At 35.8% G+C, this 13,205-nt stretch overlaps 1 protein-coding gene and 3 non-coding genes across 4 annotated transcripts; 1 reads left to right on the top strand and 3 right to left on the bottom strand.

The window, feature by feature from the left end:
• Positions 1 to 201: 201 nt before the first annotated feature.
• trnad-guc (transfer RNA aspartic acid (anticodon GUC)) lies at positions 202 to 273 on the bottom strand. Its single transcript has one exon. It is a non-coding gene; the product is annotated as a tRNA-Asp (tRNA).
• Positions 274 to 567: 294 nt separating this feature from the next.
• Positions 568 to 12,987, bottom strand: vac14 (vac14 homolog (S. cerevisiae)). The gene is made up of 19 exons (XM_073831824.1): positions 12,387 to 12,987; positions 11,895 to 12,045; positions 11,591 to 11,758; positions 9,389 to 9,451; positions 9,196 to 9,303; positions 8,897 to 9,006; positions 8,668 to 8,789; positions 8,454 to 8,591; positions 8,218 to 8,358; positions 6,132 to 6,195; positions 5,825 to 5,969; positions 5,406 to 5,471; positions 5,179 to 5,326; positions 4,943 to 5,075; positions 4,685 to 4,859; positions 4,455 to 4,573; positions 2,231 to 2,310; positions 2,010 to 2,160; positions 568 to 1,933 (listed from the first exon to the last, which is right to left on the bottom strand). The coding sequence occupies exons 1-19, from the start codon at positions 12,488 to 12,490 to the stop codon at positions 1,777 to 1,779; spliced, it is 2,343 nt and encodes a 780-aa protein (XP_073687925.1). The 5' UTR covers positions 12,491 to 12,987; the 3' UTR covers positions 568 to 1,776.
• On the bottom strand, positions 7,768 to 7,838 carry trnag-gcc (transfer RNA glycine (anticodon GCC)). The gene has a single exon. It is a non-coding gene; the product is annotated as a tRNA-Gly (tRNA).
• On the top strand, positions 8,062 to 8,132 carry trnag-gcc (transfer RNA glycine (anticodon GCC)). Its single transcript has one exon. It is a non-coding gene; the product is annotated as a tRNA-Gly (tRNA).
• Positions 12,988 to 13,205: the final 218 nt, after the last annotated feature.

Raw genomic sequence — 13,205 nt, 5'->3', positions numbered from 1 at the left:
GCACAATTAGGGTCTGGATTTTTCCAGGCTAATTATGATCTTTACTGGGGACACAAATGGCACTGAAGCTCAGGAATGACTCTAAAACTATAAACAAAGTTTGTAACTTCATTTTAAATGAATGTGGAGAAAATTAATGTGAAAGGAATTATGTGTAGAACTATTGCATACAAATAAATGCAGAGAAAAAAAAAACGTAATCTCCCCGTCGGGGAATCGAACCCCGGTCTCCCGCGTGACAGGCGGGGATACTTACCACTATACTAACGAGGAGTGAGTGCAAGGAATTTTAGGAATGTAAAAAAATGTAACTGTAAATTCCTCCTAAACATTACTTATAACTTCAAACTTCAATTTTGAGTTAGAGGAAAATTCTGTCAGTTCAAAAGAAACAGCTATGAATATTCTGTGAAAAATTACACGATTTCTCAGCCACAGCCAAGACTGTATTTTTTTTTTAATCAAAAGTAATCCAATAGCGCCACCTGGTGGATTGTTTTAAGTGAGATTCTGGGGTTCTCATGCTGACAAGCAATATCTGATTCAAGAACACCAACAAAAACGACATAATGATCATGGTCCACTTTATTGTAACTTTGTCTTCACATTACAGAGAAACAGCTTGCATTTACATAAGGCCATGAATGAATATTTCAATGTGGAAAAACTGATGATGAAATGAAAGACAAGCAAACTCCTATGGTAAGATAACCGAGTAAATATTGTTGGACATGGTTTGTGAGATAAAATCGCAATACAAAAAAAAGACTCATTTACAGTACTTGTCATGAGGAGATGTCATGTTTTAGATTAAAACTTAGTAATAAACATCCAGGGATACGTGCAAGGTGTTCTGTACAAATGGTTTTGGGAGGGTTACAGTTGAAGTCAAAAGTTTACATACACCTTGCAGAATCTGCAAAATGTTAATTATTTGACCAAAATAAGGAATTATTTTTTATTTAGTAATGACCTGAATAAGATATTTCACATAAAGGACATTTACACATAGTCCACAAGAGAAAATAACAGTTGAATTTATAAAAATGACCCCATTCAAAAGTTCACTTACCGATTTCCTAATAACGTGTTGTTACCTGAATAATGATCCACAGGTTTTTTTTTTTTTTTTGTGATAGTTGTTCATAAGTCTCTTGTTTGTCCTGAACAGTAAAACTGTGTGGGACCTGAATGATTTTTCTTAAGGAACAGCGGGCAGTTTAACTGTTGTTACCTGAATTTGTTGTTTGCCCTGAACACAGTAATAAGAATCAAGCGTATGTAAACTTTTGAACAGGGTCATTTTTATAAATTCAACTATTATTTTTCTCTTGTGGACTATATGTAAATGTCTTGAATGTGAAATATCTTATTCAGGTCAGAACTAAATAAAAAATAACATGCATTTTATATGATCCCTTTTATTTTGGTAAAATATTACCATCTACATTTTGTAGATTCTGCAAGGTGTATGTAAACTTTTGACCTCAACTGTATATTAAACCACTCAGTTGAGAATGATATAACCATTGGCCCTTTATCTGTAACAGACGACCTAGTCAAAGTATGTCCAAGTGTGTACATACTACGTCAACTCCAGCACCTGAATATAAAGCACTTCACGTAGCATAAAAAATAAAGCACATTAAAGTCCCTCATGCCTATAGTAGCTCAAATACATTAAAAAACGAATAAGGTGACACGTAGATGCCCACTACAGGTCCTGCTGAGGTTCCATTCCCCTCTGTATGGTCTTTTCGGACAAAGGCTGCATAATTACAACTTTCTGTCTGGGTACTCAGAGCGTCCTGCTCTCTGATGTCTCACTTCCAGGTGTTTGCTCTGGACTCTGTCAAAGTGCTGGAGCAGTTCACTATAGTCGATGTGCGGCTGGGCTAATCGCTTATCTTTGACGGGTGCCTTTCGGTCCTCACTGAAAAAAAAGAAAAAGCATTTCAGAATAGGCCGACTATCAAATCTAGAACTCAAATCTAAACTAGAGAACTTACACAGTCCTCATGAGTTCGGGGTTTGGTACACAGCTGAGCCGATGCGAGAGCATCTGGAACGCCTGACTCTGAGGAAGCAACATCAGCAGGCCGTACAGAGCCTTGATGAGATACGGGTTATGCTCTACATCCAGTAGCTGCAGACGAAGGTCTGCAAAGAAAACAAGTGTTAGTGTGGAGAGCTGGCAAAGAGTTTTAAATGGTGGATGAATGCGACTCACAGGTGAAGATGGGGCTCTCGATTAGCTGCACAAGCTTATCCACCTCCATCAGGAAATCCACAGTTACCTCCAGATCTCCACTGATCAGCTCATATTAAGGTGTTTTGGAAATTGGAAATTTTGGTCATTTTGGAAATATATTTACAGAGTTCTGACATTTTGATTAGACAGATTCAATTAAAGGTACAGTATGTAACTTTTACAGTTAAAGGGCGCAACAAGCAAAGGCTGATGTTTTTTTCCCGCATCAGTCCACACTCCATACACCATAATGACAAAGTAAAACTGAAATTTCTGGGACACTTGAAATTTAACTTAGGAGCATTAGGATCGCTTGTAGATATTGTTAACCTGTGGCAAATTCAATTAAATGGGTATGATTTGGAAAGGCACACACATCTCAATAAAAGGTCTAACAGCTGAAAATGCATATCTAAGCAAAAACCAAGCCCCGAGGTCAAAATAACTGCCTGTAGAGCTCAGAGACAGGTTTGCGTCAAGCCACACATCTGAGGAAGAATTCAGCAAAAAAAAAACTGCTGCATTTAAAGGGGTCAGCGGATGCCCATTTTCCACAAGTTCATATGATACTTTTCTAATATACTTTGTATAAAAAATTCTATGTAAAAATTCTATATGAAAATTACATTGTCAAAATCAGCTCTGCAAAATATCAGCTCATTTTATCACATGGGCCCTTTAAATGCAAATGATCTCTGCTCACCCCGCCCCTCTCTGCTGAGGGATTACAAGATGTAATGTTTACTTTAGCTGCATTTAGCCGTGTTTATCGGCGAAACTTGCCAACAAGCACATTATTAAGAAAGGCCATTTGGAAAGATGCATAAAAACCCTCATACTCACTTCTGCTGTGGGTGAAGCTGCATCACGAATGATTCACACAAACATAGATACATATGTAAATTGGGATCTGCGCTTTCCTTTTAAAACGAAAGTAACGTCCTCTGCCTCTTAAGCGGCTCAGATGTCAGGAGTAAATGACTACTGCTATGTTCATTATAACATCCAACAACAGAACACCTCAATCGCTCAATTACAGTCTTCCTCTGCACCTGAGTAACACAATGGCGTTCGTATATTACTTTTAAAGATTAAAAAAATACCACTGGGTGGATTTTTATCATTGTGGGGTGGTTGTGTACACAAACTGACAACACACATTAATGTTCAAACAACATGTAAAAGTTAGTTTTGCATCCGATGACCCCTTTAAGTTTCACAGAAGCATGTAGACTATGTTAACCATAATGGAAAAAATCTAGGACTCTTCCTAGAGATGGCCTCCTGGCCAGACTGCGCAACTGATGGAGAAGGGCATTGGTTAGAGTGGTGACCAAGAAGCTGATGGTCACTCCAGTTGAGCTCCATGATCATACATGCAGATGGAAGAAACTTAGAGAACGACAAACATCAATGCAACACTCCACTGATCTGGTCTTTATGGCAGTGTGGCCAAACTCAACAATGCAACAAAGCACCTAAAGAACTCTTAGACAGTGAGAAACAAGATTTTTTTGGTCTGATGAACCTCAATTCCAACCATCATTGTCTGGAGGAAACCAGGAACTGCTCATCACCTGCACAGTAGCATCCCAAAGGTAAAGTATGGAGGTAGCAGCCTCATGCTGTGGGGCTGTTTTTCAGCAGCAGGGACTAAAGGGACTCATCGGAGTAGAAGGAAAGCTCAACACAGGAAAATATAGAGATAGCCTATATTCAAAACCACAGACTGGGCAGAAGGCTCACCTTCCAACAGGACAATGAACCTAATCACACAGCAAGAGTGGCTTATAGATAACTCTGTGAATGTACTTGAGTGGCCCAGCCACAGCCTGGGCTTGAACCCAATCAAACATTTTTGGAAAAACCTGAAAATGTGTGTCTGTCCCCATCCAAGCTGACAGAGCTTGAGAGGTGAAGAGGTGAGGCGAAAAAAGGACTTGAGGCTGTAAAGGTGCTTCAAGTACCACGTTACGGGTATGAATACTTATGGAATGTACTTATTTCAGTGTTTTAATTTTCTAATTTGCAAAGTTTGATGTTGAAAAAAGTTATTTAAAGCAGTTTAACATAAGGCTGCCACAAAAAAAAAAAAGAAATACTTTCGCAAGGCACTGTATATATGAACTAGCAACTAGTAAACAGATTACAGAGTCAGTCTGAAAAAGAATGATATATTATGAACTCTTTACAGCAAGGATACAATTTCTGGATGAGGTCATAGGCATGGCGATAGTTCTGTGTCAGGAAACAGAGCGACACAGTGGCTACTGGATTGTGACACCAAGAGCGATAGAGGCAGCAGAACAGAGCACAGCTTTCCTGATGGGTAAAAAGCAGAAAGATAAAACAATGATAAGTACAGATACAAAACCTCAAGTAAAAACAGTCAGACTGGTTTGTGTGAGGTACTCTAAGTCTTAAAGATGGTACCTGTGTGCGCAAGTCCTTGAGCTGGTTCCGTAGCTGGAACAGTTCAGCCGAGGTAAGCAGAATAGTGTTTAGTGTCTGCACCATGGTGGAAGCAAACTTCAGATCTTCCTCCTTCAGTAGGATGTCTGCCATAGAATGAAATATGTTCTCCGCATGCAAGAGGAGACACAGCTGCCTGTTGAGAAGTAGAAAAAGTTTACTGACAAAATCTGTTGAAAATTTAAACCTTTGAGGAACTAGGATGGTTGATGGTTTTACCTGATAATGAAAGCCCCTCTCATTTCTAGAAGCTTCCTCTCTAAACTGAAGCGCTTGAGCAAATTAATCATGAACTTGTAGAAGTATGAGTTCATGCTGGGAGTCGAGGGAGATAAATCTGTCACCTTAGAACCTGTCGAATAAAAAGAGTGTTTGATTTCATGTTCACAAATCACATTTTGGTATTAATTTGTTTTTCAAACAGATATAAAGAGGACCAGGAATTGGTTACCCACCAACCACTACTGGCTGCCCATCTCTGATCCCACCTGGAATATGGAGTTCTGTTTTGCTATCTGTGTTGTCGCATGATCCAGACGTGTCCGTCTGACCAGCAGGTGATGATGCAATTTCTGCTAAAACCTCCAAGTCTTTTAAAATCACCTATAAGAGATATTCATTCTTTAAAATAGCTGCGTCTGGAAGATCAGCACTGACATGATTAGAACTTATGATGACTTACTTCATCAGATTCATCTGATAGGGTCTTCAGTAACATGGGGAACAAACTATCTGTGTGCTTGAACATCTGTCGTGGAAATATAGTGGAATGAGTCAACTTTAGCATTGTGCTTTTTAGCATTAAAACTGTGTATTTAAAAAGATAGTTCACCCAAAAATGGAAATTCTGTCATTAATTACTCATCCTCATGAAACCGTAAGACCTTCATTAGTCTTTGGAACACAAAGTAAAATAATTTTGATGAAATCCAAGAGATACTAGATGTTCTTAGTATCTTACTGGACCTTGAACCTGGACCTAATTTGTGTTCTAAAGAAAACAAAGGTTTTATGGGTTTGGAACAACATGAGGGGGAGTAATTAATGACAGAATTTTCATTTCTGTGTGAACCATCCCTCTAAAATGGCATCTGTAGAAACCTTGCGAGGAGTCTTGATGTACAAATGATATAACCACTTCAACACAGCGATGCGAGTCATCATTCCGGTGGATGTATCGTGTAAATGTCTGTCCAGTACTTGCACTATGCCATCCAGATCCAGATTTACCGCAGACCTGTCAGAACTAGACAGAATAGAGTAAATCAGAAATCTTGTAGAAATCCTACAATGGCTTAAGTGCTTTTAACTAGACAATTTGTTTAGTCTACTTCCTGTTCTTCATGTATTATGTCATAAAAATAGAAAGATATAAAGTGTTTTCTTGTCAGTGACTGTCAAAACATACCTTGCTGGAGTGAAGAAGGAGATGTTGCTGAAGCCTACTGATTCCTGAGACTCATTTAGGGAATCTAAATCCAAAACGGAGATATAAAATCAAAGCAGGCAAAGGTTTTCAAATTACTCTTTAGTATTGCATTTAACATTTTGTTCCGAAAACAACGAAAATGTTAACTACAGGGTACTTGTATTAAGAAAACACTATCAATGACTATTAACCCTACTGTATTTGTTAGAATGTCCAAGGATCAGCATTCTCCACCTAAAATGATCATGCAGACCAAACTGTAAGTTGTACAGACTTGAAACTGTTAGTCGCAGGAAATAACTAAAGTGCCTTATATCATTGGAATCCTTGGGTCACGGCAGACTTAACGGATTAATTCGTCACATGAAATTTTTTTGAAAACTTATATTTGCGACCTAGGCCTAGGTTTCTCGCACAATCGGAAACCAAACAAGTGCAGAAAGATTCTCTGGAGAGAATCAAATTTGAATTATTATAAAAAGTCTAAATTTTGACTGTTGCAAAGGGACGCCAAAACATTCGAAAGGCGTGGGGCCACTTTTACTAAAATGGCTGTAAGTCTTAAATGGAATAAGATATTTTCGCCAAACTTGGAACACGTGTAAAACCTCAATCTTTGGTCAAATTTAAAAAAAATGTGCAGTTTGTCACCCTAGTGCCGCTATAAAAGGGAAAAAACATAAAAATGACTATAACTATGCAACTAATTGACTTTAAAACGAGTCTTCTATTTCTTTGTCCAAAGTGTCACAAGTGTCTTTAAGGATATTTGCATATCTCAAAAAACATGGCCACCATCGGCCAATTAACTTTCTAAAATTCTAAAATGCCAAATATACCCAAAAGTCTGTAATTAAATGAAAACTTTGAACTATATGAAATTAGATTAGCACATCCAGCATATGATTCTAAAGAAGCATGCCAGCTTTTATGGAAATCAGACAATAAGTGGCCGTATAACAGCCATAAATGTTAAAAACATCACATTTCTATAGTAAATTACCTGGAAATGCTCTTTTTAATTATTGATTTAGGTCGTTACAGGTTTCTTAAAAAGTGTCTTGTTTTTTTTGTATGCCCTTAAATGCCTTAAAGTGCTTAAACCCCGGTAATCACTACTCGCAGCTGTTTTTATTTACATCTACAATACAAAGGTCGGTAAAATGTATGATTTTAAAGATTTTTAAAGTTAACCCTAACCACATTTACTTAATTAAAAATACAATAAAACAGTAATATTATAAAAATATATAATTTAAAATGAGTGTAACGGATTTTAATATATTTTTGTAGTTTCAGCAGCCATTACTCCAGTTTTCAGTGTTACATGATCCTTCAGAAATCATTCTAATATAATAATTTGGTGCTAAGGAAGTTTTTTTTTGTAATTTTCAGTTAAAAATAATTGCTTTGCTTAATACTTTGTGACACAAGATTCTCTAATGAATAGAAAGTAGACTAGAAAGAAAGAAACTTTGAGCAATTAAAAAAAAAAAATTTAGCTAAAAACAAGAATTCATTCATTAAAAAAAAAAAATACTAACCACAAACTTCTGATAAATAATATAAATAAAAAATATAAAGGAGCATGTGCAAAAAGAAAAAAAAGTGTGGATGCATTGGCCGGGAATCGAACCCGGGCCTCCCGCGTGGCAGGCGAGAATTCTACCACTGAACCACCAATGCGTTCATGACATCTAAACGTCGCCCCCTGGCTTCCAAGGTGAGGGACCTTTCAAATACAGTCACCATATTTGCCCACTAGGTGGCACACTTCAGTCCCTCCAACTGTCTAGGAAATTTCCTGAGCAACTACCACATTTATTCACTAGGCGGCACTTCAATCTCTAACGGTCTTGGCACTTTCCTCATATTGATAGACAGGGGGCGACATTGTCTTTGCAGATATGCATTGGTGGTTCAGTGGTAGAATTCTCGCCTGCCACGCGGGAGGCCCGGGTTCGATTCCCGGCCAATGCAATCACTTTTTTCCAGACCTTACTTTTACTCTTTTAAATTTAAATAAATAAATAAAATTAGAAGAAAATAAAAAAAATAAACTTGCCATTCAGATCACCCTCTTTCTTGGGAGTCTCATCGCTCGGGGGGGAGGTCTTGGTCTGTGACTCTTCATCATCTTCATCATCTTCAGGAGTCACAAGTTTCATCAGGCTATGATTACATGCACTGGCAGCCTCTTTAGTACCTGGAGATGGTTTATTGAGGAAAAAGATTTGAACAGAGACATTTAGCTACAAAACATGCATTTTTTATTAGGTATGCAACCACAGTTTAGGATACTCTTTTTGCGGTCATCATAGGAAAGGCAAGGCAGCACTGCTGTCAGTATGCCAGAGGAATATGGAAGAACCACTCTTCCAGCAAGCTGAATGAATTCTCTCATCCATGTCATCGATGTTAACTGGATGAGATCATTAGCTGCAGAAAGACAAAATAAAAGAATTACTTTACTTTCTGATAATAAGAATCATACAAAGTTTTAAATCTGACTCACTTGACTTTGATTCATCAGACACTTGACAGTGGATGACTAAAATGTTGGCCATTTCTGCAAATTTGACACTGGATGGATTCTTCTTAATTTCTTTCAGGAATTCCCCCAAAACCACCTCACACCTATTGAACAGCAGTGGTTAATGCTCTTTCAAAATAGAAAAGGGAAACAGAGAAAAGAGGAAGACGGAGAGACTATCTCAGGTAAAGGGAAAGATGATGAGACATACATCCGCCTGATTTCTTTGCTGCTGTCTCCAAGAATCTGAAAGAGTCCGTCTAGAAATTCTGGTAGATAGTCCAGGAGGTTGATATCAGGAACCGACTCCAACACGTGGATCTGGAGTCAAACCACAGGAAATCAATAAAAAATAAAATTAAATATTAAGCAAAAAAGCTAAACTTGAAAAACACAAGTTTGGCAACTGAAATAAAATAAGTTGAATCTGAAGTACTAAAATTACTCAAACTAAAAATAAATTAAAGCTAAATAGAAATTAAAAAATATATATTTTTAAACTCAACTCACCCAGGAGATAATGAATTGGCGGGCATACTGGTTGTTTGAGTAAATCCTCTCCCGCAACAACGGGACAAAAGCCACTAGGTCAAATTTGTTGCTCTCGGTTACAATGTCCTTCAAATAAAAAGCGGAAGTCATTATTTCTTTCGATACTTCCAGACTTGAACTGTTGAATTCACGTTTCTCACTTCAAACTTACCTTAAGAAGCCGATCGAGGAGCTCAGATCCACTCTTTACGTTTGGATCAGGATCTGCAGCAAGCTGTAAAGAGGAAACAGGGAGAGGAAATTATAATATAAAAATTAGGGATAATTCCGTAATGCAAATTCCAATGAAAATTATGTTCAAAATGTCAGGAAAATTTTCATTAAATTTTATGGTATTTTAAAAAAAGATTATAACAGAAAAGAAATAATAGTAACACTTTACAATAAGGTTAATTAGTTAACGAACTAAGAATGAACAATACTTCTACAGTATTTATTCATCTTAGTTCATGTTCATTTCAGCATTTAATAATGCATTATTTAAAAAAAGTTGTTTGTTAACATTAACAAAGATTATAAATGTATAATGATATATATTGTTCGTTCATGTTAGTTAATAAATTAACTAATGTTAAAAAATGACATTATTTTTGTATTATATGCTACTGTAGTATTTTTTTAGATTTCAAATTCTTTTATTTTTATCATTTCAGTTTTAGTCAAGTTTTAGCAATTTGTTTAGTCATTCTGTCATTTTTATTGGTTTCAATTTTTATTTTTTACACATTTTAATTTCTATTTAGCTTTCATTTATTTTAATTTATTTATTCTTAAGTTTTAGTAAAAATCTTATTTCAGTTAGTTGACAAGGCAACATTTCTAATTTTTCTTTAAATTATTTAAGTTTTCACCTAATATTTATTTTGTATTTTATTTCAGCTTAATTTCAATTACCATAAAGTACTTTTAAGATCATTGAGATGCTAATATAGTTTATTAATGTTTCAAATTCATTTTTTATATACACAGATTTAATTTAAGCTAAAGTTTAATTCTGCTGCGTTTTGTCACGTTGTTTGTTTTTATTTTCCTATACATTTTTTATTTTAAAATTAAAAAACTAATTTTAATTTTTTTAGTGCATCAAATGAACCTAAATGGAAATAAGAAATGTTGCATCGGCAAAAAGCTGAAAGAAAAAAAATATGATTAATCGCATCCAAAATAATAGTTTTTTGTTTATATAATATATGCGTTTACTAAGATGAACACATGGAGTATATATTTTTGAAAAGATTTACATGTATTTATTTATATTCATATTATTTATATGTGACCCTGGACCACAAAACCAGTCTTAAGTCGCTGGGGTATATTTGTAGCAATAGCCAAAAATACATTGTATGGGTCAAAATTATTGATTTTTCATTATTGATTATTGATGTCAAAAATCATTAAGAAATTAAGTAAAGATCATGTTCCATGAAGATTTTTTGTAAAATTCCTACTGTAAATATATCAAAATGTAATTTTTGATTAGTAATATGCATTGTTAAGAACTTAATTTGGACAACTTTAAAGGTGATTTTCTCAGTATTTTGATTTTTTGCATCCTCAGATTCCAGATTTTTCTCGGCCAAATATTGTCCTATCCTAACAAACCATACATCAATAGAAAGCTTATTTATTGAGCTTGCATATGATGTATACATCTCAGTTTTGTAAAATTTAACCTTATGACTGGTTTTGTGGTCCAGGGTCACATATTATATATAAATATATTTAATGTATAAACATAACATTTTTCTTAAATATATACATGCATGTGTGTGTATTTACATCTACATAATAAATATACACAGTACACACACATACATTATGTACACAAAACTATTTTGGATGCGATTAATCGTGATTAATCATTGCCCAGCACTAAAATATAGATTTCGGTCAACATTAATTTCAAATAACAAAAATGTTAACTATAATAACCTATAGTTGACAACAACACTGTAGTATACCCTAAAATATTTTACTATAGGTGACCCTGGACCATAAAACCAGTCATACGGGTCTTTTTTTAAATTGAGATTTAGCTAAATAAATAAGCTTTCCATGGATGTATGGTTTGTTAGGATAGGACAATATTCTGCAGAGATACAAGGAATCTGAGGGTTAAAAGAAAATCAAAATATTGAGAAAATCGCCTTTAAAGTTGTCCAAATGAAGTCCTTAGCTATGCATATTACTAATCAAAAATAAAGTTTTGATATATTTACAGTAGGAAATTCTTATTTCTCACATATTTAAATGCCACTGGTTACTACAAATATTTCAATGAACTAGCATGGAATACCACATCTGATTTCTACCTTTCATGCATGCATCTAAACATGAATGGGCATAAGTTTACCTTGCTAAGCCCATCAAACAGCACATTGAAGTGGGGCAGCACTGCTCCCCTGGCAACCTTCACTATATTATAAAGGGCCTCACAGGCGTAGTAGCGCAGACGGCTGTCAGAGTCATTGAAACATGTAAGAACCGGATCAATGAGCTCTTTCAGGTACAATCCAGAATCCTGAGTAGTACAAAAGATAAGATAAACATAAGCAAAGCCTCCATATTTGATTTGGAATTTCAAGTTTACTGAATGTCTTGTAATCAAGTATTCAAAGGTGTATTAAAGAAGTATTTAGCACATTTAGTTCACATACTTTTCCCAAAGCAATGGAGCACGCCGCTAACCCAATAAGGCCTCCTTTTCGGCTGTGAGGGTGCTGGGAAAGTGCAAACTCTGTGGCAAGTATCTGGATAACATGTCTGATCTGTGCAGAGTTGTTCTGGGCTACGAATTCTCGCACAAGCCTAGCAGAAAATTGGGAAGAAGATAAATAAAACACAGCAATCAAATACACTGGCTGGACATCAAGAGTACTTGAAACTGCTGTTTGGACTATGGGCTATTGATCATAAGCATGACTAATGAGATCATGTGGCATGTCAGATGACCAGCTCTTCATTTGAGCAAAGTAACAAGGATCAATTACTTATTACTGAAAGAAACTAACTATGCATGTTAAACTATGCTGTAGAATGCGTGTCAGTGCAGTAAAATAAACAAGTTTAAAAGCAAATTAACATGACATACTCCGATACAAAAAGCATATCTTATCATTTATGACTATTAATAATAGATTATGACTCACTTTTCGATCTCAAGAGCTGCCACCTTCCTCTTCTCGTACAGTTTGTCGTTGAGAGCTCTCACAATGTTTGGTGTCAGTGGAGAAAAATCCTTTTCTGTGTTCATTTTGTCAAAGTATTTGGGGAAAAACACCTTAAGTTACGCATAAACCACAACTATGTTAAAATTAATCTCTCAGTGAATAAAGAGAAAGTCTCATTGGATGACAGTTCAATTAGTGTTTGACTGAATAAACATATTAATGTTTCACCCAAGAGATTTTGCTCGTATTGTTTACAGACAAAACGACGCCCTAAAATGTGTTTCCGCGGCGGATTCTCATCACAAGCATCACTTAATAAAATAACAGGACCCTGCTGTCTGCGACACTAAACTGAAAGCGGGGAGCAGAGGATGAGAGCAGTTACTGCCAAAGCAAAATAAAAGCCTTGGCACCTCTATGAACGTAAATAACGCAGAGACGACGATCCGAAAAACCGCGATTGCTTCTGTACAGAAGGTAAACCTGATGAGTATTTCTTCGCGGGTGATGACAGAGGTAGATCGCCCTGTTTTCAATATCAGCAATTGACCAAAGCCGCCATATGTCCCGGCTCACATGACTTCCTACAAACACCAGCGACTGGTAAATCGAGCGCAGATCAATGGATTTGTTTTGATTACGTCACACGAGTCACATGTTCTTTGAAAACATATGACTGGAAAATAAATGCTGTTAAACGCTAACATTTGAAAATAGGACTGGTTTAAATAGTTTTAATAATAGTTCATTCATAGTGTATTTATTTGAACATTTTGTATAACCAAACAAACAAACTAT

This window comes from Garra rufa, chromosome 25, assembly GCF_049309525.1.
Source record: "Garra rufa chromosome 25, GarRuf1.0, whole genome shotgun sequence".
Classification (NCBI taxonomy): domain Eukaryota; kingdom Metazoa; phylum Chordata; class Actinopteri; order Cypriniformes; family Cyprinidae; genus Garra; species Garra rufa.
This window is presented reverse-complemented; position numbering and strand designations above follow the sequence as displayed.

Excerpts from the sequence above, each read along its gene's own strand:
- vac14 (XM_073831824.1), bottom strand. The coding sequence starts at position 12,490 with ATGAACACAGAAAAGGATTTTTCTCCACTGACACCAAACATTGTGAGA. Across the intron at positions 5,472-5,824 it reads ACATCAAGACTCCTCGCAAG|ATGTTCAAGCACACAGATAG; the intron begins GTTTCTACAGAT and ends TTTCCACGACAG. Across the intron at positions 5,076-5,178 it reads TGGGCAGCCAGTAGTGGTTG|GTTCTAAGGTGACAGATTTA; the intron begins GTGGGTAACCAA and ends TTTATTCGACAG.